This window comes from Etheostoma spectabile, chromosome 6, assembly GCF_008692095.1.
Source record: "Etheostoma spectabile isolate EspeVRDwgs_2016 chromosome 6, UIUC_Espe_1.0, whole genome shotgun sequence".
Taxonomy (NCBI): domain Eukaryota; kingdom Metazoa; phylum Chordata; class Actinopteri; order Perciformes; family Percidae; genus Etheostoma; species Etheostoma spectabile.
The window spans coordinates 11,713,023-11,739,024 of NC_045738.1; the positions used below are offsets into that span (position 1 = coordinate 11,713,023).

Below are 26,002 nucleotides of genomic sequence, written 5' to 3' on the forward strand. Positions count from 1 at the left end.
AACTGGTTTCTTGAAAATTGATTGTGTTGAAAGGTTGGATTATTAATACAGTTGATTAAATTTCTGCCAATCGATTCATCTCTAGTCTGCTCCATGTGGTCTGAAATGAAACGTCAGTTAAAGTAATTTGATGGGAAAATAGGGTACAGGTTTCAGTGATCAAACCATATTTTATTGTCTACATTGTCTTAGAACATCACTGTCACTATAGATAAATATGACTAGTATACAACTTTAAAGCTATGTAACTACATATGTCAAGTACAGACATGCAACAACAAAGCAATAAGTAACAAGTAAAGACTGACTTTGGCTTGCATCTATGGCCATCTCTAGTGATGGCCAATTGTTTAGGATTAGTTGGATATGAGGAAATATTCCCTGACGAGAGAAGTGTAATAGGCTTAAGCCTGCATTTACACCAAAGGCGTTGCAGCAAAAGAGGCCGAGTAGTGTGTTTAGGCAGCAGCAGTAGGAACAGCAGAGGATGCAGAATAAAAAAAAACCGCAACCTGGTGTCACGCTGCAGTGGCCCATCACGAATCCTACCCACAATAAGACAAAAATACAATGAAGTTGCAAGTTGGCCATTGAAGTGACACTCCCACATTGCCGCGTAACCCTGCGCTAAATGCCGCAACGCCTGATTTGGTGTGAATGCAGCCCAAGTAAAGAAGTCAACTTGACTTGACTGTTGAGTTTTTAACAGGCACTTGGCGGTAACAAAATGCATATGGCTGGAAAACTTTTAACTGTTAGAGAAAAGTCTAAATCAAGTCAAATCTATGATACCCAGATTGCTCATGGAAAATCAGAACACCAAATAAAAAACATACTATACCATAAGTCAGTTTAAAATCTAGGGAGCAAAGTCAAGAATAAAGTCAATGTTTTGGAAAACCATTTTAGCTTGTTCACATCAACCACTTCCTTCTCTTTCATATTGAAACACAAAAGAAAACCTTCCACTGATATGATTTTGGGCCCAGTAACTCAGTCACCTCAAAAGGACGTGTAATTGACAATTGTACAAAGAGCAAATGAACTTGAAGCTAGGTTGTGTTGGGTAAATTCTATAGAACTACAATAACAGCAAAGATACACCCACAACAAAACTATAAGGTGGGGCTGTAATGGGGAGCTCCACGCCATTTAGGGAGTGAAAGGCACAAAAGAACTACAGCCATAACCATTTTCCATGTTAAATGTAAAAAAAAAACTGTTAATTGACCAAGTCCCTATGCAGAGAAGTTAAAAAAATTAAACTTGCATACTTCAGATCAAGTATAAAACAACAGACAGGAATTCCTACTAGAGGCTTATGTCTCCTCTGGTTAAAAAAATCAGGTAGCTTCATTAATGTAATGTAATGTATGTCTTGCAGCACAATGAAAAGTGCCATTAGAAGGATGGGAACACGGAAAAAGAGACACAAGTGAAACATACATGCACTCAGAGAAGACTATGTTGCTGCAGTCATTACAGTGGTTATAGGCACAAGGAGGAGATGTGGAACTCCTACTGTGAATATTGATGATACCTCTCTTGATTACTTCTACACTCCCTCTCTTCTTAATTCACACGGGAGGGCTTTGCGCCAACCTGCAAAGTCAATGAGAGACACTTGAGTTTTAAACCCCTGCATCAGTCGTTCTATCTCACATCGGTCTTCTACACTCATATGCCAGCTTACCTGAGAGATTCTGACTCCGGTGAGGTTCTCCACAGCCGCAGGCAGCCTGGTCATTATATCTAGCACTTCTCCAGTAAGTTTGGAAACTCCCACCTCTGAGTTGCCACTGGACACCATGGTGATCTTCTGAGCCTGTAACAGTGGCCTGCTGATCTCCTCTGCCATCTGTAGGACAAGAAAGAACAGAGGAATCATTAATTTAACAGGGTGTTATTTGTGCGAGTCTCTTTTGGATTGTACCGTAGACAGAAAACTGTTTTTGTTCTTCAGCTATAGGGAAGTGCAAGTTTAGAGATACTTGGCTTGAAAAAAAACTGAATTTAGGGCTTAGTTAATGTTCTCATGAAGGTCTTGAAGAGTCTTAAATTGTGCATGGTGAAACTTGCAGAAACCCTGAATAAGAGCCACACAACTTTGAATGACAGATTTTGAATAATAAAATCAGTTGAGTGGGCAAAAATAATCACCTATAACTAATTCAGAATAAAATAAATATAATGCTAAGGGTCCTCTGGCATGAGGACATGCTGTGACACCAACAGCAAGTCTACTGAGTAAAAAACAACAACACAGGTGGCAACTTTTGTTAGAGTAAAAAGACCAGTCGTAGTTTGCAAGGTTTGTTAATCCCACAGTATTTTCATTTTATAGCTCTAACATTTATCTTTGTCTATTCATCCATCCATGAGAGTCAAACTAACCAGTGGCAGTTTCTCCAGCAGCATGTCCACCATGGCTCCATCTTTGTACTGCTCGAAGGCCTCTGCTTTCTTGGCCATCTGCTCTGCCTCTGCACGGCCCTTAGCCTCCACAGCAAAAGCTTCTGCGTCGCCCTTCATCTACACACACACACACACACACACAACACACACACACACACACACACACACACACACACACACACACACACACACACACACACACACACACACACACACACACACACACAGATTTAGGATTACAATAGAAAGACTACAAGTATAATAGTTATTAGTAAATGTAATATCGTGAACACACAGGGAGGGTAATGTGGAAATGAGATTGGAGTATTTCAGAATAAAAGGGAACATGCGGCAGGACTCACTTTGATGGACTCGGCCTCAGCCTCGGCCTCCATGATAAGCTGCAGGCTGCCAGGAGTGAAGTGAGATTAAAAATTGTTTTACTGTCTTAAGACCATTTTTGTTTAACTTTGTAATTTCTCTGTGCTACTTGTATGTGTTTTATAGATGATCAACTCCCATCAGTACTATACAAGACAACAGTATTATGGGTCTAGCGCTCACCGCTGCGCCTCAGCCAGCCTCTCCATTCTGTATTTCTCTGCTTCTGCAGGCTTCCTAACTTTGGCCTCCAGCTCGTTCTCCTTGCGAATAATCTCCTGCTCCTGCAGTAAAATCTGTTGAGTCCGCTCCACCACCTGAATCTGCATCTTCTCCTCCTCAATGCGCTGCTTAGTCTTGGCCACCTTTAGAAACAAGCACAGGAAATAAGGAAATTCCAACACTACTCAGCCTTCAATCACTGAAAAGTGATCAGGTATCGACGTCTACAATCTGGATCATCCAATTGATACAAAGTTGACGAGCAAGCCAAAACAATCTGTGAACTAGGTGTGCGCAGGCTAAACAGACTGACCAGGCCGGCTGAAATTTCACCAGCAAAACATAAACACAGCAAATTTAAAGGCCTCACAGCGTGGCCCTAGAAGATCAGACCATGAAGTGTACCTGAAGCTGATAGGCCATTTCTGACTGAGCCTTCTTGGTGTTGACCTCAACATCATAGTCTGCCTTTTTCAGCTCATAGTCTCTTTGGGCTTTTGCCATTTCAATCTCGTTCTTGTACTGAGCTGAAACCTTCTCCTGCATCGCGTGGGCCTCCTGTGTAGACAATATAGCAAAATGTTGGTATTTCTTGTCAAATTATGGATTGTTTCTTTCAGATTACCCACATGAGCACATAGGCAGAATGACAGGGATGAAGAAAGAAGCTTGTTTTACCCTCATGACAGAATCTCGTTTGTACTGAGCCTCTCCAATCCTGGCATCCTTCTGCACCTGCGCCGTTCTAGCTTTACCCAGGGAGTGAAGGTAGTCCTGAGAGAGAGAGAGAGAGAGAGAGAGCAACAGTCAACTATAAGACAACACAGCTGGAGCAGTAAAATGGAAGGTAGTGCATTAGGCAAACAAAAATAAGATTGTGTCATTACCACTAAAGCACTTAGACCTAATCAATCACTAATGTAAAGAGCAGTTGAGGGACTTTTGAATCAGAGACGTTGAATCAATATCAATCAAGTGCATTACTGTAACAGAGGATATCATACGAAACTAAAAGCTTTCACATGAAAAAAAAGGTTTCAGTGTCACAGCAACACTCCAGATTGCTGCTGCTCCAGTATTGGTGTTTGGTTTTTGATCATCAGATTTTTGTTAATTTAACTGGTAAAAAAATTAACTCAATCAAACTTAAAGTACCTGATCATCATGAACATCTTTGAGTGTGTAGCTGACGACACCAATTCCCATGTTGACCAGGTCAGAGGAGGCCACCTTAAAGACCTGCTCGGAGAACTTCTTACGGTCCTGGTAGATCTCCTGTACACAAATAAAGAGTTATTCATACTAGTTGTATATAGGCTTATAAAATGTCAAGCAAGTCAGCTAAAGGTCAGTACACCAACCTCCACGGTCAAATGGGCAATGATGGCTCTCTGGTGTCCCTCCAGTGTTTCTAGTGCAATGTTGGCAATCTCAGCCTCAGACTTGCCCATAAACATTTGACAGGCAGTGGCCAACATCTCTTTGTTCTGGCCCTGGATCTTCACCTGAAAAAGTAATCACACACTAGCTACTTGTTCCCATCCACTCATACTGTACAGCCTTCATTTATCATACAGAGAGCATCCCGCCTGTACGTACAACAGTCTCTGTAGAGAGATGTTGATTTTAAATAGCTGATTCCCTTCCCTGCTTTTTGGGGCAATGCAAAATATGGTAAATATATTTTAATTAGGGCTGGGTATCGTTCAAAAACTTTTGATACAGGTACAGATAACGTGACTTTTGATACCGGTTCCTAAACAATTCTTTTTTTGATACCAGTTTAATAAAATAAAAATAAATTACAACATTACACATTGCAGCACAAATCTCTATTTATTCATCTACTCCTACTACGTGAGCCCCGTCTCTGTGCGTGACATAGTTTTTCCTGCCCGCCTCTGCGACGTGCAACGTTAGACAGCCAATCACAAACATTATTAGATCTTGGTAGAAGCCTGCTGCATACTTAATGGCACTGACACTGATGAGATTTACTCCTTAGGAATTGAAATTGGGTATTGAATGACGAGGCATTTTTTGATACTCGAGAAAATTTGGTCATTGCCTAAAAAATATTAAATTCAATACCTAGAGCTGATTTTGATAACTTTTTTTCTACAAATATGCATAGCTTTTATGACTCCATTTAATAGAAGCCTAATGGTATTTCATTAATCTAATTCTCAAAGCATACCTGTGCAATGCCAGTGACAGAGATAGGGACCCCATGGCGGGTGTAGACTTTGTCACTCTTCACATTTAGAGTCAGCGTGTTGAGTGTGATTCTGAGAAAGGGCATAAAATAAAAGGATGACCGGGCGGCAAAGATGAGATGTTATAACAAAGAGCAGCCCAGTAATGGATACAACACTCAGAATAGGTATGATATGAGTAACATTTCCTTCTATTAACATTTATTTCCCATGTTTGTTGACTAAGCATTACATCAGGCAGTTATTTCATACCTAAAACAGAAAAAAGAAATAGAGACTGACCTCTGGATCTTCTGAATACATGGGAGAACAAACACTCTTCCTCCAGCAATCATTAGAGGAGGAGAACGCCCAAAGCCTGGAGGCAAAGAAAACATACAGCTTTTTCCTTATAGAGTTTAGTTTAGTTTATTTCAATCAATCACATAAATACACAACATCACTTACGTAACATAATTGGTAAAAAACAAAACAACCAAAAACAAAGTGTCACCTTATTTCATGCAGTGTCTCAACTCTTTTATAATCAATACTGATTGAAAAGGTGTATGTTGAAGCATTTGCTTATCACACCTACACTTTTTTTTCATTCTATTGTATTCTTATTTTGTTCTTAGATTCCTCAGGATATTATCAATCTTATAAAATGTGTTATCAATAATTTCTGTATTTATATACATAGCAACACACATATGTGCAGAAGTAAAACAATAAACAAAACACATTCCCATTCATATACATTCATGCCTCACTTTTATATTTGTTAATCATCGTTCTTTTTAATATTTTCTTTGTGGCGTGCAACACATTTTTACTGCCTCATCTAAAAGATTCCACATGTATGCTCGTTTTGCAGATATACATCTTTGTTTTACATCTGTTCTTATCTTTACCTTTGTGAACGTGTATATTCCTCTCAGCACTAAAACATAGCTGAACTTGCAACCCATGTATTACAACAATATATGAGTAATGCTGTATATTCATTACAGCTAACTATTATAGCAAGCTGGACAATTCCTATATTAGCCTACTCTTTATTTCTAGTGTTGCTCAATATCCTCTTATCACAAGACATGTGATGACTAAATCACATGACACAAGTTTACTGGTCCACTGTAAACTAAACATGTTTCCTACCACAGGACTATTACAGTGACCTCCTGGACAATTTTAACAATATAATGATAAAAACATAATCATGGATGTGTTTCATTAAGCAACTATAGTAAAAAATAAAAATAAAAATAAAAAGTCTGTGTTATTATGAGAAATTGTCATGAATCCATGAGTTGCAGGCAAAATAAATCAAGCAAATATCTCACCAGACACCACCATGGCTTCATTGGGTCCACAAGTGTAAAACATCTTGAATCCTGATTGGAAGCTATATAAAATAAAGCAAGAAAAGGTCAAAGGCAGCATGACGTTTTCTTCGATATCAATATACTGATATACTGGATTTATTAAAATAAACTGGATACCAAAGTATGTTTATTTCTATATTGTAGAGAACATGCACCACTGTTTAATGGATCCATAAACAATAACAGTGTTATAACAGTATCAAACATTATTCCCTGTGTTTAACCTTAAAAACAGCTTTGTATTGATGGCACCACCATAAAATATGCACTAATATTAACAATTATTCATTTGCTAATTTATGAGTATGGTGAACTAAAGAGTTTTTTTTTGTTTTTTTGTTTTTTAGATCGATGGGATTGTTTAGTGTGTAAAGACAGTCGAGTGTGGTAGTAAATCACTGGCTACAACTGACACATGTCTATGTCAATCATTCAAGCCAAACCCTCAATTAGGCTTCGGAGAAGCACACTGCTCCTGCCCCCTTTTAACAAACCAAAATCATGGCAGTCGGGTCGGTTCGACTATAAAAACCTATTCACATAACTAGCAATGCGTTGTCGAATACCAGTTGAACCATAAAACAGTAACTCGGTGCTCCCAAGATAGACGTCGAGTCGACAGTATATTGAATGTAAAACCGATTAACGGCATGCAAAGAAATAGCGTTATAACAATAGCTAACGTTAACTCGTAGAAGACAGCAAAATAGGGTCTGGGGTCGATAACGTCACTAACGTTACGCATTTGGAAAAAAAAAAACAGCCCAGCGTTTAGCTAAACCACGGCTATTAGCTACAACTACACAACAAAACGAACTAATCGTTCCGTTTAACTCACCGATTTCCGGTCAATACAAAAGGCAATCCTTCTTTTTAGAATAAATCGAGGCCAGTTAGCTGTTTCCCGTCAACTGGAACGGTAAAAATGTCAGTAAAGAGAGGGGGGAAGTGAAGTGTGCAGTGACCACGCCTATCCTCACTACACTGATGACGTCTGTCTGCCGCCATCTAGTGGTTGGTCGTGGTAACTGCATCTCCACTGCACTGCATATTAGATTATATTATCTGTCCGTCTATCCACTGCTTCTTTCTATTATCTGATTAATAGAGGGTACAGTGTTTAGCAGACAGAAAACACACGTCACAAAACACATTATAGGTTTATGTTGTGATTTTAAAAGTAGTTGCCCATACAGTACATTAACTGTCCGTGTTGACATTTTAACCATCACCATTAATGTTCACCTAGAAGAAGAAAAAAAACTCATCACAAATGTATCTCAACTGTTGCTCTTATACATGATTGATGCCTGTACTGGAAAAATGCCTGAAGTAGCTGCTGCACACAAACATGTGTTATGTATTTAGATATCACAGTAATAATGTGCACAATTTCAATGGAGTCTTAAATTACAATTAGACTCAGTGTTACGACCATGATCGCTTCTATTAGTAACAGTCAAAGTCAAATATACATTAAGTTAAAGTAATTTTAACAAAATACAATATCAAGCATTTTAAACTAGACTATTTCATATAAAAAAGATCATCCAACAGCAGAGATTAGCTCATACTGTAATCCACTGTTAAAACTCTAATCTGATCATAGACATGGAGGGTTTTGGATTTGCTCCTGTTGGATGGGATCTGGCATCAGTCATCAGGGGCCTGGCTCACCTATCCTATCCACTCGAACCAGACGTCAAGGATTGAACCCAGATTCTTTGCCACAGGTGTGAGGGTTCCTGGAGCAAAGATGTTTTCCTCCTTCTTTTCATCCAGGAGTTTTTGTCAAGAACGAGGGATGTTCGTTCCCAAAGCCTCCCCGAAGGTTGCATTCACATTCAGTGCTTAGCCTACATGAAGGCTACACAGATTTTACAAGAAAAAATGCACCAGATCCCAGTTTAACAGGACTCCTGGCCTACTGGGCTTAAAACTCTGATTTGACAGTTTGACATACAAAAAAAAAAGTTAATTAATTAATTATCAAAATCATTTAATAGCCTATTAAAGAAAACCGGAACAGCTACCAATGGATTCTTGTGGTGATACAAAGGACTTGAGCTGGCTGACCCCATCTTGTCCCTGGCTTGAAACTGAAATGTCTGCCATCTGTCTACTCTGCAGGGAGTGTTACAGTCAAAAGAGTAATAACAAACTGTCGATTAACTGTCTCTGAAAAAGCGAGAAACAAGAAAACTGTAATACATATCACTGGGTGTTTCTGGACACTATCTAATAAAATCTGGTCAATCTCTGTTATTTTATTTCCACACCCTGATCTGCCGGAGCGCCCCTCCTTACTCCGGCTGTGGGTCAGGCTTCTCAGCCAATCACCGTTCGCAGCAGCTGGGTCTGGGGCTAGCCACGCCCACTCCCCGGCCCCAGCCTCGTTCTGGAAACGCTCCAACGTTATAAAACCATTGTCCGGCACTTTCACGTTAGTCTAGGGTCGGCTCCTCGCCCGCGGTTAACGCGTCTGCTCGTCATTGTAAAACTTTAGCAACCACTATGAGGGAAATCGTGCACATCCAAGCCGGCCAGTGCGGCAATCAAATTGGTGCCAAGGTAAGTCAATTATTGAGACATATAGTTATTGTGATTGATTTATTCCTTTACAAAATTACGTTTCCTCTTACTAATGAAAACGCCAAAGGCTCATTATGCAAGACATACTCATTAAGCTTGTTTTAAATCTTTATGTAGGCTGATTGTTTGATTAGGCATATGTATGAAGATAAAGGACTTGCCTTTTCTCATTATGCATAAATAAAAAAAAAACATTTATTCTATAGCCTAAGTACATATTATACTTTTGTGTATTTAAACACATCATAAATCATTAAATATTAGCCTACTCTTAGATGTTGATATTAATCTGATCTGTTCCTTTCTGTCTGCATCTTGTGCACTTCGGTAGCCTGTAACCAGGGGGGTGTGGAGCAGCGGACCGTGCTTACTCGCATTGAAATAACGGTATAACGGGGCTCTTGTGTGTCGACGGTTTTGTTCACACAACACCGGGTGTGTCTGCGTCTCAACAGTTGGGGATTCAGATGAGCTCAAGTTATTGTCTGGGGGGGGGGGAACCCAGTCCATTCTTCACTTGTCAGAGCTCCTCAGTCAGTGTAGCCTACTCTGCACTGGTTTCTTTGTCTTGCAGGCAGATATGGCTGTTTTTTCAGACAGTGAGTGGGAGCTGGAATGGAAGGCCTGGTTTTTCCCTCAAATGACTAATGGATCAATAGCCCATATTGATTAGATTTTATCCTGTAGATGCATACTGCTATTTCAGCTGGTGAGAAAACAGGGCAGACGTGGAAAGGGCGTGGCATGGATAATTGGTGAAGAAAGAATTGGTCCTTTTAAAAAATACAGATAAAGGACATTTTCTGAAAGACTTCATTGCTTTTAGAAATTAAATACTCATACTCTTGCATATCATTATAATGCATTTGAAACTGTAGTCTACTTAATGGCAATCTGCAGTCTCACAATACGTCACCCACCCAGTCCTACAATAACAACTGATGTCTGCTACAGTATGTCTTCTTGGCCCGTTATTATCCCTGTCTTATTTTGTTTTACAACTGATCATTTGCTACAGACAGCATATGTTTAAGTGGGATCTCGCAAACACACACAGGAATCTTGCAGTAGTATTCAAATATACATTGCATACCACATTAACAATGGCCCATATATTACAGGATACATCATTATCGTAGTGGTGCTCTGCTGACAGAGATTTTACTGTCAAGTAAAGCAGGGCCTGTCTTTGTAATCAATAGTCTTTCCTCTCCTAACCAAATTAGGGGTAGGGTGGGGGAGGAATGGAGGAAACAGCTGATGCACAGTGGGTGAAGTCATTGGTTTCTCAATTGACTTGATATGCAATTACTGGCAATGCCTTAGAATAGCTATAAAATGAAGACAATATATATTACCATCATATACAGTTTACTTGTATATTTTTATAGCAGTTGAGCTAAAAGAGTGCAAACTGCAGCAAATAATATATATATATATATATATATATATATATATATATATATATATAATATATATATATATATATATATATATATGATGCAGTACCCTACATTTATATCCGTCTCCCCTTTAATGCATGGGATTTCACTTATGTCTTTGTGTTGCCCAATATCGTGTGAAAGTAACCACTGGCAATGTGTTTCCCCATTTGTTTCCATTCTCCCAGGACTCATTGACTCAAATGTCCAGTGGATATGATTGACAGAATTGCTGAAGAGCTACATTGTACTGAATTAGGTCAGGGTGTGACATTGCTTTCCTGCTTATTGTCCTCATTCTTTCAGTTTGATTATTTTCAGTCTTTATTTAAAGCCATCTACCATGTCACTGTCAAATATCTCTTTTGGTTGTTCTTTTTCAACTCTTTGTTCTCTTTATCCTGCTGTTATCTGCCTCATATTATGGTCACATGGTAATTTTTGTTTCATATGGTCTCATTTAAATGTCATGATACTTAGACCACATCTGATTTCCAATCTCTTAAGTACTGAGCAGCAATACAGACCGCTTATCCAGATTACTCTAAATCCTCCTATTGCTGCTGTTAGCAGAAAATCACAGGCTATATTACAAAAAAACCTTAGCTGGAAGATATCACAAAAAATGTGTGCACACAAATGGCTGCCTGCATGCAACAGTCACTCCCGTTCATGGGATGTAATGCATAGCATACAGACTGTGAGTGTATAGAGGGAACAAGATATGAATACAGATCAATGTGTGTCTCTGTGTGTCTTCACTAGTGTAACAAGGGACGTAGCACAAAATTCTGGGCCTTGTAGAAAGGCACTCTCTATGGCCCCCTTCCCACATCCACAGCTATTTATTCTAACATCTTTTTTCTTTTTTTTACTCAGTCCCCTTTTCATCCCCAGTCCGACACCCCTGAGTGTGACTGCCTGGAGTTTATTTTCAGTGTTGCCTTGGAGTGATCTGTAGCCCCTTTCTGCTCCCTCTTTGCATTTTACATAACCGAACTGCATTCTGCTAATTCATCAGTCAATGACGAAACATTAACAGATACATTGTAATGAATGGGTTAATATATGTCTTGGTGAAAGGGAAAATGTAGTCATTTTCTTCAGAATCCAAAGATGCAAACCCACTGCTGTTTTAATCGTTTAAAGACCCCAGTTCCATAAACCACATTACTAATGGATACATGTGTACTTTCTTTGCAAATAACTGTTATGTGATCCCTTCCATTTTGTGTCTGCAGTTCTGGGAAGTCATCAGCGATGAGCACGGTATCGATCCCACAGGGACTTATCATGGAGACAGTGACCTGCAGCTGGACAGGATCAGTGTCTATTACAATGAGGCCACAGGTCAGTTACCTTTCTAACATCTTTTTTGCATATAAATGAAGAGTATATCATATGAACTCATGTTCAGCTTTGCCATTTTATTCTGAAGTATAACTTAAGACATGTCATTACCATCTCACGTCTTTCTGACATCATATATCCTGTGTAACATCCAAGACTGTGGTTTTGCTGCATTATTGAATTGGTATGTTTTCTCTCTCCTTGTCTTTTCTCTCTCGCAAAGGAGGTAAATATGTGCCTCGAGCCATTCTGGTGGACTTGGAGCCTGGCACCATGGACTCTGTGAGGTCTGGACCCTTTGGGCAGATCTTCAGACCTGACAATTTTGTGTTCGGTGGGTGGAATATAGCCATAGTCTTATGACACTAAATGACTAAAGCCTTTTGTGAGCAGGGGGAAAGAATGGCTCACCTGTGTATCACTCCTTCCCCACCAGGTCAGAGTGGTGCTGGAAACAACTGGGCCAAGGGTCACTACACAGAGGGAGCTGAGTTGGTGGACTCAGTCCTGGATGTGGTCCGCAAAGAGTCAGAGAGCTGTGACTGCCTGCAAGGCTTCCAGCTCACCCACTCTCTTGGTGGAGGAACTGGATCTGGTATGGGAACCCTGCTCATCAGCAAGATCCGTGAGGAGTACCCAGACCGTATCATGAACACTTTCAGTGTGGTGCCTTCCCCCAAGGTAACTTACCCTTGTAAAAGAGCATAAACATTTTTTGTTTTAATTTTAGGTTCTCTTGCCTTAGGTTTTCTCTTCTAAGATCATGAGAGTGAAGAAAGATTCTGTGTGTTTTCTGTCCTCAGGTGTCAGACACAGTGGTTGAGCCTTACAATGCAACCCTCTCAGTCCACCAGCTTGTAGAGAACACAGATGAAACCTACTGTATTGACAATGAGGCCCTGTATGACATCTGCTTCCGCACTCTCAAACTGACCACACCCACCTATGGAGACCTTAACCACCTTGTGTCCGCCACCATGAGTGGGGTCACCACCTGCCTGCGCTTCCCTGGTCAGCTCAATGCTGATCTACGCAAACTGGCTGTCAACATGGTGCCTTTCCCCCGTTTGCACTTCTTCATGCCTGGCTTCGCCCCACTGACCAGCAGAGGCAGCCAGCAATACAGAGCCCTCACAGTTCCTGAGCTGACCCAGCAAGTGTTTGATGCCAAGAATATGATGGCTGCATGCGACCCACGTCACGGCCGTTATCTGACCGTCGCCGCCGTGTTCCGTGGGCGCATGTCCATGAAGGAAGTTGACGAGCAGATGCTCAATGTCCAGAACAAGAACAGCAGTTACTTTGTCGAATGGATCCCTAACAATGTGAAGACCGCCGTCTGCGACATTCCACCCCGTGGCCTCAAGATGGCTGTCACTTTCATTGGCAACAGCACAGCCATCCAGGAGCTGTTTAAGCGCATCTCAGAGCAGTTCACAGCCATGTTCCGCCGTAAGGCCTTCTTGCATTGGTACACAGGTGAAGGTATGGATGAGATGGAGTTCACTGAAGCAGAGAGCAACATGAATGATCTGGTGTCTGAGTACCAGCAGTACCAGGATGCCACTGCTGAAGAAGAGGGTGAATTTGAGGAGGAGGCTGAAGATGATGCTTAAAGATAAAGATGTAAAGGTCAAGACATCAATGCCACAACAAAAAATAATCAGAAAAGAACAACCACATAGGTAACCAAGGAAAAAGCTTAGTGTCTGAAGCATTGCTAGAATTAAACTTTAGCATACATTAGATATCTCTTGTGAGTTACTGCAAATAAAATTGAAATTAAAAAAACTTGTGTGCCTTTAATTATTGCTAAGATATATATTATTTGTCTGATAAAACATGCAACTCAGCCATCACATTTCAATCTCATTTCAAAACAGTGTTAGTATAAAGGATTTGATCATATCAAGGGTGATTTCTTGAGATGGATGAATGTTAATTCTGTTGAAGTCAGCGGTTTTGGTATAGGAGGATAGAAATGCATGTGCTCTTTCCTGCATCAAATGATCCAATGAAAAATAGCAGCATCATTCTTTTTTGTTATGTATTGACGGAAGTAGGTTTAATGTCTTTACCATGACCCTTAAGCTATGAAACAGTACCCAGGGCTTGTCAGTAGAGACAGGCACTAGATCAAATATGGTTGGAATATTTCATGAGGTATAATGGTTTCTTCTCCGCAAGCATGATGGTTAAGGGAACATGAGTAACCAATTTTTCTCTGTGCCAAGCCACATTCCCAGAAATAGGAGTAAAACGTAAGAACATATATTCATTGCACGTCCCTGGCAGCGTTTAGATGATCTTGGAATACGACATCAAAAGAACAGTTACACATATTAATGCCAACAAACAATGTTACTTTATTTGGAATGCTTAAATATCTATGAGCCTCAACAAGTAAAAAACTATTTTATGCATTCATAGTATCTTGTAAGGTTTTGCATTCAAATTCTTGTGGAGAGCATGGATGAGAAGATGCAAGCGCACGAAACAATACAGAAAGTTAAATGTTACTTTATTATTATGTCATATAAACACAAGACTCAAAACTGTTGTTGGTGCCGAAGACATTGCTGGCTTAACCTGCAATGGGGCCCCAGACAAAAATGAGCTGCAGTGCCCATATTCATCCTGCAACACAGGCCCCAAGGTTGCTGTCTGGTAAATTATGCCAAATATTAGCACAATAATTGAAATGAACATGGTCTTAAACTACCTTTTAACACAGGGACCCTCTTCAAGAAAAGTCCTAAAGGTTTAAGTAAAAAAAACTCCCTCACCTCAAGGCCCTATCACAGGTTATGTTACAAATGTTAAATATTGAATAAAACCATTTGTTTGGGGCCCCTTAAGTTCTGGGGAGCCAGGGCAGTTGTCGAACCTTGCGCCAAAAAATGTGAAAATAGAAAATCAAGCAGTATCTGATCTGTAAAATGGAATCCCATGTTCTTTCTTTACATCCATGCTTGAAACCCCTGGTTATGTTACATTGTTTAAGCCTTTATTGTTACTGTGTTATTTATCTATAGTACATTTCTAATTAACTAACAGCTGTCTAACTCATTAATACAGATCGACCAGTGTAGTCTTCATGATACAGTATTTATCACTTAGCCAGCTAACTTTCTGATTTGGTGCCTTTAAGATACGAATAAAGGGAGATACGAGTGTGCGGATTGTTGTTGGTCCAATCAGAGACTTTTAAAGTAGGACTGATGTTTAAATATCCAATAAAAACAGATTCCATTGTGAATGATTGGTATATTGGCCAATCCCTTACTGTGGGAACGCCTCTAATGGGCGGAGTATATTCTTCCAGGATGTGTACGTTCTCATCTCCCCCACACTGAGCAAAGCGTGTGAAGGTAGGTATCAAAGTAAATCTTTTTTTCGTCTAACTCGTATTGCACCCACACTACAAATGTAGCCTACATATGAGTTAACTTTAATGTGAACAAGTTTCCCATGTAGTGGGTGTATTACGGTCATGCCACTTGTATCATGTCCACTTCCTTCATAATTTCCAAGGTAACGTTAACGTTAATTGCTCTGATAGTTACGTTAACGTTAATTGGGATTATTTTCTTAAAATATAGTGGCAAATGATTTGCTACTCATTATACAAAAAAATTATACAGTGACAGTAGCTACATGAAATTGTAATGTTGACGTTTGAATTAACGTTAACGTTACCCAAACTGGCGGTTAACGTATATTCCGTAGTTTTGTTTTTATGCTGACCGGAAGTGGGGTTGTTATAGCTACATATGCATACACGTTTGAAAAGTTGCATCAGTGTTGCTTTACTTTGTTAGTTAGCAATAATACAACAGAAAATATAGCTGAAGAGATCATTAATAAGCTATTTAGGTTATCTCTAGCTGCACGGGATTGCCTTGTAATATCTAACGTTAACGCTAGTTAGTTCATGCATATCAGGCTATGTTCTCAAGGCCAGTTAAGGTAACATTAAAATCTAAATAGCATTTATATCTGTGTTTACGTGTAGCAGTCGCCCTGTCTTACCCTGTGTGAGAAATGGATGCTACTCAGATGATCTGTGACTCAATCTTGGAGTCAGATGAGGAAGAAAATGAAGAGGAGAATACAATTAAGACGGGACGACCATTGGCTAAACTGTGTATCTTAAAAAATGAGCACATCCCTGAGACAGGTGAGTGGCTTATTGTTGCTGTTATTACACCTGGTATGTTGATGTATGCACAGTCTGCCTAACTTGCATGAACAGGTCTTGTCTGTGTATTTCTTCTGATGGACATTCTCTGTCACCCAGAGTTACCACTCTTCTTGGGAGATAATGTGCTGGGCCGTGACCCCAACAACTGCACCCTGCCTTTGCCAGCACCCTCGATATCCAAGCAACACGCTACCATCTGCGTCTCTGTCTACAGGAGAAGAGGTTATCACAGTAAAGTAGACGTAGAGGCTTTGGTTTGGGACCTAGGGAGCATGAATGGGACCCACAAGGGCCACTTAAAGCTGACTCCTAATGTACGCTATGCCCTCAGTGAACGTGAACGTTTGGTGGTGGCAGACATCCCATGTCTGTATGTCAGCTGCGCTGTAGACACAGTCCCTTCTCAAGGGGACATGAGGACTCCTGTAAGCAGTAAATCAGGGGTTAAGGCCCCGTTGCCAGATGCCTCAGGAGAAAAGGGAGGTGACACAATCACAGGCAGCAAGAAATGTGTCATTGGAGGTACTAAAACTAGGGTGTCATCACCTGATCAGGAGGACACAAGGGAGACTCCTGTCAGAACCAATTGCTTGTCCTTTGAGCAAACTCCAACCCAGTCACAGGGGACCCTGGTCCCGGAATCTGGCTCAGACTCAGACGGAGAAAGAGGAGACAGGAGGCGCAAGGCTTTGGGTATGTAAATAATGTAAATATGTATTGAAATGAAGTGTTTTTTTATCTGATGTTTTACGTATTTATCTTTTATAGTGTCTGATTCGGACTCCTATAAATCAAGTCCCACATGTTCAACATTCCTGAGTCCCCCAAACAAAATCGTCCCTGAAAGGTATATTAGCAACATCTTACTTTGAGCTTTTTTAAATAGGTACAGTATTTGTATAACAAAGCACAGCACATGTGCTTCTGTGTAGTTTATTCCTTCTTTCACTTCTGAATTATAATGCTTGTGCCGTTTTCTTTTTACTGTTTCACAGTGAGGATGAAAGTCCCATCACACCGTCCTCCTCCACTAAAAATAGGCCTTACAGACATGTCAGCTTCAGCAAGGAGGAGACAGACTTAGATGTGGGGCAACAGCAGCCGATAAAAAAAAAGGCACCTGCAGTTGTGGATGACAGTGAAGAGGAGGAAGAAAGGGAAGAAGAAAGAGCAACACTCAGAGAGAGAACGTCTGGGGACAAAAAATCCTCACCACACAGAAACACAGAAAGTGGACAGGATGTGCCAGTGAAACAGGAAAGCAATGTTAGTCTTACAGGAGAAGATGAACTGCCTGTATCCACACCATCAATCTTCACAGATTTGATTCCTGCATTTGACATGGACAGTGACACTGATATGGAGGGAGACGAGGAAGGAGTGGTCTCTGCGGGACCTGTGACCATGAATACAAACCAACAAGCTGATCAGCCACCAGACACAAGCCAGCTTTACATGGACAGTGATACAGATGTTGATGAAGATGATTATGTCTCAGACAAAGTTCCCAAATCTCTGCCTTCCTCTGCTGACCACAGCAATCCTACTCATGTAATTTCAGTTATTCAACCAGAGGGCATCACTATGGACAGTGACACTGATGTGGATGATGAAGATGCTGCTGTCTCAGACGCTGGTACAAAAGCAAAACCCACGTCAATTCAGAGCACACACACAACTGACTCTGCTCCTTCACCGCAGCTGAAAGACTTCCACCTAGACAGTGACACAGATGTTGATGAGGAAGAAGAAAAGAAACATGAAACAAATACTACATGCTCTACAATAGATGAAACTCCCACTAAATTAGATATCAAGCCACTTGGGCCTGATTCCAACCCTCCTGCACCTCATAGCCTGCATCCAGACAGTGACACAGATGATGAAGTTATTCCTGCCCTTGCCATCAGTGAACCCTTGATGACGTCTGCCGTCACAGAATCATCCACCTCTGCAGATGCAGGAGCTGAATTGTGTATTTTGTGTGACAGCGACACAGATGTGGAAGACGATCTGGTCATACCTGTTGCTGTCCCAATCTTGTCAGTGGGTCCTGGTATCACAACAGCGGCTCTTCAGTCAGAGTTGAAAGCAGATGTTAATCCAGACGACCTCAGAGTGGACAGTGACACAGATGTGGAAGATGAGAAGGTGGATATTGGAGAGGCCGGAGAGGGCCAGATTCCTAGCTTCCCCAGAGAAAATACACCTGGGTTTCTGGTTCCTCTAAAGCAGAACTGCTCCACTCCTATACAGGTGTCAGGTAAACAGTCAATCAGTCTTGAAATGAGAACCTAAAGATGATCTTTTATTGTTTCAGCTGCCGATCATTTTCTAGATTTATTGTTTAGATTCTCCAAATAATCAATGAAGGGAATGTAGATTTTTTTCAATTTTTTTAAAGAATATTTTTGGGGCATTTTTTTAGGTCTTTATTTGACAGGACAGCTGAAGACATGAAAGGGGAGAGAGGAATGACAAAAACCTGGGCCCGTTGCGTTGAGGAGTAAACCTCTATATATGGGCGCCCGCTCTACCAACTGAGCTATCCGGGCGCCCTAAATTCTATTTTAAGTGATCTATTTAAAGTAGACCTTTTTCTCAATTTTCTCAACGTGCCATAACCTCCTCGAGTCACTGTATACATTGTTCGGGATTTTAATATATTAACATGACATATAAGCATGTTTAAATATCCTTTGAATTTTAAGTGTTTTCTCTTTGGGATGGTTTCAGAAAGAGAAGTGGAAGACATGGAGACTCAGGCTTTCCTGAGCCCCTCCACAGGTCCATTTAGACGTGAGTAGTAGTAATGCTTAGTCAAATTACACAACGTTGTGCCTGTTTCTAAGACAGTGGGTATAGCAGATGGAAAATATATTAAGACCTTGCACTAACTTTATTTTGACTATCCCCTATCTCCCAGGTGTGGTAGCTCCTGCTATTAGACCTATACCATTGTCTACTGTCTCAGACAGCCAGGAGGATGATGAATTTGTCGTGGCTGAGACACAGTCCTTTGTCCTTCAGACCAGAGACTGCCAGGCCAACCCTCCAGAGGACCACACAATGGACCCCACCCAAGCTTTCGACCTTGATTCTTCTGGTGATGAACATGGCGAACAGTCCAACAGAGGAGGGTCTGTCCAGCTGGGATCGTCCGACAGTAACCACCTGCAGGCTCAGGCTCAGGCCCAAGCTCTAGCAATGGAGAGCACCCAAGCTTTTGTGCAGTGTGTGAATCTGGAAGATACCCAAGAATATGCTGCCATCTCAAGTGCAGACAGAACCTCCATGCAGAATGATTCAAATCTGGAGGCTACGCAGGCCTATGGAGAGAATGAGGAACCAGTCCAATGTTTAGTCATGTCTGCTAAAGAAGGTCAGTTAGATTTAGCCCTAGAAGCAACACAGGCATATCTTTTAGAGCCCTCCAGTGAGGATGAAAGCAGTGAAGATGAAAGAAAAAACACTGCTACTGCTGAGACTCAGGCTTTCGACTTTCCTACTTCATCTACTCTCGCCATGGCTGAAACCCAACCAATGTCTGCCTTGAGGAGGAGGAGGAGGAGGAGGAGGAGGAGGAGAGTTTGAATAAAGAAAATCCTATTTCCTCTGTAATAGAAGTTAAGTCCACACCACAGAATGGAACAGATGAGAGGGAAGAACATGGGGAGGCAGCTAAATCTCAAAAGAGCCATCTCAGTGAAGCTCTGTCTCTAGCTGAAACTCAGCCAATGCGTAGAAGTGACAATGAAGAAAGTGAGGATGAGGACTTCCTTCTGGGTCCACAAATAATAAAAGCAAATCCACTGCAGCTTGGAGAGGAGCAAACACAAAGACTCCCAAACTCTGAGCTCTCTGCTGTAGATACTCAGCCAATGAATACAGGTGAAGATGGAGAAATTGATGAAGAGGACTGGATTCCAGGTCCACGAAAAAGAAGAGCAAAGCAATTGCAACATGAAGAGGAAACACAGCCCCTCGGTAATTCTGAAGTCTCTGTTGTTGAAACTCAGCCCATGGGTAGAGGTGACAGGGAGCAAAGTGATGAAGAAGACTCAAGTCCAGGTCCTAGAAAAAGAACAGCAAGGCCACAGCAAATTCAAGAAGAGGAGACCCAACCACTCACTAATTTTGAGTCCTCCACTGTTGAAACCTTGCAGCCTCCGAGGGGAAAGGGGAGACAATCTGAAGCTGGGACCAGTGGTACCACTATTAGAGGTACACGAGGGACAAGGGCAAGATTAACAGAAGCGGAGGAGCAGGCAGAGTGTTCTGAACCTCCCAAGAGACAGACAAGAGGGAAGAATAAAGCTTTGCCAACTACCAGAGGAAGGAGAGGAAAAGCAAGGCCTGATGAGGAGGAGAGTGAGGAAGAGGAGGAGGTAGTGCAGGCTAAAGGCGCTGGAGGAAAAAAATCCATGAGGGAACAGAAATCTACGGAAGAAAGGCTTGAAACGGAGAGAAACAAGCACGCTGAAAAAGCCAACCTAATGAAGGAACAAGAAGAAAGGAGGGAAGCCAAATTAGAAATGGAAAGAAAAGAGAAGGAAGAAAAAGAGAGGTCGCAGGCTAAAATTGCAAAAAGGTTAAGACTTGAGTGGGAGAGAGCAGAAAAAGATAGAATAGACAGGGAAAGAAAGGAACAAGAAGAAAAGAAAAGAGCTGGTAAGGCACAAAAGGAAATAGAAGAACAATTGGGCAGGGAAAGAGAAGAGAAGGAAGAAAAAGAGAGATTAGAGCACGAAAATGCCGAAAGAGAAGAAAAAGAGAGATTGGAGATGGAAAAAGGACAGGAACAAGGAGAAAAAGAAAGTTTGCAGACAGCAAAGAGGGAACAAGAAGAGAGACTTGAGAGGGAGAAGAAGGAGCAAGAACACCAGGCGAGACTGGAGAAGGAAGCAACGGAAAGGGAAGAACAAGAAAGTTTGGAGAAAAGAAAACAAGAAGAAAACAAACCCAAAACACCTGCAAGAAGTCGAAGAACAGCCAGAACAACTGCTGCCCTGCGTGCAACCGAGCCGGAACGAGACTCAACCGTATCAGCCAATGATTTTGATGATGTCCCAGCGAGGAGAACCAGATCTCGCTCTAACTCATCCAACTCTGTCAGCTCAGAAAGGTCTGCTCCAAGTGTGAACACCCAGGGGAGCAGGGGGAAAGGCAGAGGAGCAAAGGGGACCAGTAGGCCACCCCAGGCCGCCATTGTCAGAAGCACCAATAGAAGGAGCACGGTGGCTGCAGAGGCAACACGAGTAACAAGTAATGATGTTTCCCCTCGGGGAGTCCGTTCTAGGTCCAACTCCACCAACTCAGAGATTTCCAGCTGCAGCGTGAGCTCTCAGGGCAGAGGACATGGAGGCAGGCAGCGTGGAAGAGGGAGGAAAACAGAAGCAGAGCCACATTCCATCCCTCCTTTCAATAGCCAGAGTGAACCAAATTTGGCTCCCAAACCTACAGCCAGAGGCAGGAAAGCAGAGGAATCCTCTAACGAGGTTCGTCATGAGGATGAAAATGAGAAGTCAGACTCTCAGCAGGCTAGTACCACAAGAGGGCGACGCCGAGCCAATGAAAACAGCTCTGAACCTGCTGCTGCAGATAAGCAAGGCCCTTCTAATCAGGAGGAGAGATGTGCCAGTGAAGATTCACCTTTGCCTAAAAGGAATGTCAGAGGCAGATGCCAAAAAGCGGTAAAGAGCGAGACTGTGGAGGCACTAGTAGCTCCTGCAACCAGTGATGGAGATGAGGCTAAGGACAAAAGAAAAGGAAGAAAAAGAGAGTTGCAGGCAAATAAAGAAGAGGATTCCAGCAGTAGCTCCAAAGTTTTCAAAGGGAAGGAGAAAGCCCAAACACCAGAGGCAGCAGAGGAAGAAGCAAATTGTGAAACAAACGATGACATTCCAGTCCGAGCTAAAAGAAGAGGTAGAGCATCCAGCGCTCAAGCAAAGAAGAACGCAAAAGATTCCCCCACCGAAGGGCAGGTGAAAGAAGAGAGTGAGAAAATGGAGGAGGAGACTATTGAGCGGAGAGGCAAAGGTCGGCCATCAATGGTCCAGAAAAAGAAGAAAGAGGAGCAGGGAGAAAGTGGAACATCTGTTGAACAGGACGTGGAGGCATCAGAGGTGACTAAATTGCTTTTAAACATGCATTGGAAATTTTAAGGTTTTAGTAGTTGTTGTCTTCATTGAGACAAAAATACATTAGGGCTAAAACATAAATGAGACCCAACGGAAAACTGGGTAGTAAATAACTAGTGTCCAGGAACTTCTGTCCTTGAAAGGGAAGCTATTTACCTTGGCCAAAGGCAATGAGTCAGCCTTTCCAACCATCATAATGTACTGCAATCAACATCAGGAACTGTCTACCTCTCTCCACCCCCTCAGCAACAAGAGTAGTCTAATACACTAATGAATTAAGTGGTTTAGTGCTCACAGAGTCACTTCCTACTCTTAACGTTTGTGATCTTTGCTTTTCTTTACTGCTCTTATTCTCATCATTCACCTTGTGTATTTCATGCTTTGTCCTTGTCGGTTTGTCCTTGACTCCCCTCCCTCTTTCTCTCCCATTTAACAGCCCCAGGCTCCAACCAGCAGTGGATCCCGGAAGCGACAGGCTCCTGTGGACTCCTCACCTGTGGCAAAGACCCCTCGTTCCTCCTCTGCGTCCCCAGCAGTTAGTGGTCGATTACGACCTTCCAGCCAGGACTACAAGGTCTTAAATATCTTTGTACACGTGGTCATGTTTGTCCAACAAGTGATGCACTAGAAATTAATTTGGCCGTAATGAGAAACACAGTTTAAGGGTTTGTTCAAATTCACGCATTCATGACCAATGCTGTCCTTTGCTAACTTTACAGGGACCAGAATCAGACTTAATGCCCTTATTTTCCAAAAGTTTAAACTCATGATGAAAGATTACCAGAAATTTGTTAAATCAACCTTGTGTGAGTTAACATGGCTTTAGACCTCAACAACTCAGTGTGTCTGTCATTCTCTCAGGTGCTGTTCACCGGTGTGGTGGATGAGGGAGGGGAGAGAGTGTTAGCTCGGTTGGGAGGCAGCATGGCTAAAGGCGTGGCAGACATGAACTGTCTGGTGACTGATAAGGTCCGCAGGACTGTCAAGTTTCTGTGTGCCGTGGCTAAAGGAGTTCCCATTGTCACCACACACTGGCTTGAAAAGGTTAGTTGCTATATTTGCAGGTCAAACGTGCCACAGAGCAGTTTCTCTCTGATAAATGAATGTGGAAGCATATACACAAATGCAACACTCATATACAGACTTGTATAGACACTCACTGCTCATGTTGTCTCCCCGTGTTTTAGAGTGGTAAGGCTGGGAGCTTCCTGTCTCCTAGTGCTTTCATTGTGAAGGACCTGGAGCAGGAAAAGAAGTTCAATTTCTGCCTGCAAGAGTCTCTGAGGATTGCCAGCAGTCAGTCTCTCTTACAGGTACTCTTAACTCTGTAATGCCTTTATTTCTGTGCTTGAATTTTTTTTTCTGAGGGAGAGGTTGACAGAGTGGCATTTCCCCTGGCAGATGGCACAGGGTGGTGGATAATATTGACAGCGAGGAATAGTTAGTCATGATGGTAGTTCAGAATCATCCTCAGCCCAAAGATCTTAAATCTGAGACTTTTTACCTTCAAGCATTGCTTTTAGCTGAGCCTTTTTTGTAACGTGCCCAAATATTTTTATGAGCACAGAATTGATTGTATACCATTGTGGGAAGTGATTTGACACTGTTTTACTGTTTTGTCACTTCGGGAGGGAAGCATGCAGTAATGGTTTCATTTCTGTTAAATACTCTTCCTAGCCCCCATTGTTCAGATCAGTAGCATAACTGCAAAAGGATAGATGGATACCAAACACCATGCTGATGCTTGCTAAAAAAATGGGGCAGGTGTACACATGTAATACAAAATTCCATTCCTAAGAGCCTTATAATGATTTCTTGTATTGACATATGTTGTGTACCTAATCTGTCTTCTGTTCTTTTTCTCTTAGGGGTATGATATCCATGTTACAAAGTCCGTGAAACCAGAGCCAGTTCATATGAAAGACATAATCTCTTGCAGTGGAGCTACCTTTCTTTCTAAGATGCCCTCTTCTCACAAGGTAACAGACAACTTTCTCAGTCAGATACAGTCAATTAATCTTATAACATTCAAAATATCTGTTATTATATATTTTCTGTCACTCTCCTCCCTCTCAGCCTCAGACTGTAGTTATTTCCTGCGAGGAAGACTGGCTGCTGTGTGGCCCAGCTCTCTCTGCATCTCTCCCAGTCGTCACGGCTGAGTTTATTCTCACAGGGATCCTTCAGCAGAAACTTGACCTTCAGACCCACACACTCTCTGCCCCTGGAAATACTGTACAGCCTGCAGGAGGCAGGGGGAGGGGCCGAAAGAAGAGTTAGCACCACCAGGGTATACTGTAAAAACCGTCTGTGAAAATCTGCCACAGTGGGGGTTTTTCCATCGCTTATAGATTCCTTTTCAAATAAGAGACCGGTATAAACACTAGTGAGTCAGCTGTTCATCTGTATTAAGGACTTGAAGAATGTATAGTAACACATTGTGGATGTAGTAGCATGGGTGCAGTTTTACAGTGTTTGCTGTAGATGTGCAAGAGAGCAATGGAAGAAACGGCATTTAAGAGGTTTACCAAAGGGCTGAAGTGTCTAACCTACTCTCAGCAGTCTGTTTTTGCAATTATACCTTTTTCCTTGTACATGTTTTTTAAAGTTGCAAAAGCTAAACGCAATGTTGCTGCTTATCAGGGTGGGGAAGAATTACCAATCAACCTTCCTTGTCCTGTCCTCATCTCATTCTCCGCTGTGCTCCACCCCTCTCTTTCTACAACGATAACAAGCAGAGCAGAAATTTACACTGCTAAATTGGCGCTACTCTCTAATGTGCTTGGTGCTTTGGCTAAATCAGCCAGTTTGGCAAGAAACCAGACGTGAAGTGGAAGTTGTATAATTATGTTTGGGTGGTTGAGTAGTGAAAGCAACAGGGGTATGATTTGAAATACATCAGCTGCGATGGGCAGTGGATGCAAAGAGCTTGTTTCCTGTCCTCATAAGAAGTGCATAGTGCCTTTTTTTTACCGAGGTAATCACGAACCTACGAGTGTTTCTTGTTCCTCTGTCTCCATTAACCACCACCTACTCCATTAAGGCTTCATCCAATCCTATTACTTCCAGGGATAAGGCATGATATATAGGCACATGGATGTTGATGCTTCTTTGACATCAATATCTTATGGTCATACATTCATTTGTTTATGTATACTGTACATGCTGTTAAAAAAAAGACAGAACTCACATTTGGTTTCTCTCCCGACCCACAGTACAGTACATCTTTCAACTTGCTGTTTTGTTAGGTGTTTTAAAGACGACTCATGGCTTGTAACCAAGTTTGATTTTAGAACTGTCTAATAGATAATATCTCTACACCAGGTTTGGGTTAGTATCAAATCATGAAAGCTGTCATTTAACAATGAAAACATTAAATCTTTTTCTATTATATTTAAAAGTGTGTATTTTTTTTGTAACTGTATACTTATTCTGGATATTTAAGTACTTTATTATATGCTACTACTAGTATATGTATTGTTTAGGTTTTGATGTGTGCTCAGAAAAGCCAAAAATATTTCCAATATCAAGTGTGAACCTTCAAACTTAAAATTGATCCACTCGACAGATAAGATGCTTTTGTTTTGTGAAAAATTTGGAGACAAATTATGGATATATTATATGATACTCACATACAGTTGTCATGAAGGGGGAATTTAGCTTTAGAGACCAA

The 26,002-nt window shown here is 41.5% G+C and overlaps 3 protein-coding genes across 4 annotated transcripts; 2 read left to right on the forward strand and 1 right to left on the reverse strand.

The window, feature by feature from the left end:
* Nucleotides 1-150: 150 nt before the first annotated feature.
* Nucleotides 151-7,576, reverse strand: flot1b (flotillin 1b). Of its 2 annotated transcripts, none has more exons than XM_032518749.1 (13): nucleotides 7,440-7,576; nucleotides 6,560-6,621; nucleotides 5,517-5,592; nucleotides 5,216-5,306; nucleotides 4,380-4,523; nucleotides 4,174-4,293; nucleotides 3,697-3,792; nucleotides 3,424-3,576; nucleotides 2,980-3,161; nucleotides 2,778-2,823; nucleotides 2,395-2,532; nucleotides 1,694-1,858; nucleotides 151-1,602 (listed from the first exon to the last, which is right to left on the reverse strand). In XM_032518749.1, exons 2-13 carry the CDS (start codon nucleotides 6,600-6,602, stop codon nucleotides 1,573-1,575), a joined length of 1,284 nt encoding a protein of 427 aa, XP_032374640.1. In that variant the 5' UTR covers nucleotides 6,603-6,621; nucleotides 7,440-7,576; the 3' UTR covers nucleotides 151-1,572. The 2 variants fall into 2 exon arrangements, with proteins under 2 accessions (XP_032374640.1, XP_032374642.1); XM_032518751.1 differs by having other exon boundaries at nucleotides 6,560-6,610; nucleotides 7,440-7,563.
* A 1,382-nt stretch (nucleotides 7,577-8,958) lies between these two features.
* Nucleotides 8,959-13,671, forward strand: tubb5 (tubulin, beta 5). The gene is made up of 5 exons (XM_032518743.1): nucleotides 8,959-9,172; nucleotides 11,877-11,985; nucleotides 12,209-12,319; nucleotides 12,422-12,666; nucleotides 12,789-13,671. Exons 1-5 carry the CDS (start codon nucleotides 9,116-9,118, stop codon nucleotides 13,599-13,601), a joined length of 1,335 nt encoding a protein of 444 aa, XP_032374634.1. The 5' UTR covers nucleotides 8,959-9,115; the 3' UTR covers nucleotides 13,602-13,671.
* A 1,609-nt stretch (nucleotides 13,672-15,280) lies between these two features.
* mdc1 (mediator of DNA damage checkpoint 1) lies at nucleotides 15,281-24,817 on the forward strand. Its single transcript, XM_032518589.1, is given in 13 exon segments — nucleotides 15,281-15,356; nucleotides 16,001-16,165; nucleotides 16,286-16,882; nucleotides 16,958-17,036; nucleotides 17,185-18,452; nucleotides 18,926-18,988; nucleotides 19,116-19,744; nucleotides 19,747-22,314; nucleotides 22,766-22,903; nucleotides 23,191-23,373; nucleotides 23,517-23,642; nucleotides 24,198-24,308; nucleotides 24,406-24,817. Coding segments are annotated over 12 exon segments (6,102 nt in total). The 5' UTR covers nucleotides 15,281-15,356; nucleotides 16,001-16,029; the 3' UTR covers nucleotides 24,610-24,817.
* Nucleotides 24,818-26,002: the final 1,185 nt, after the last annotated feature.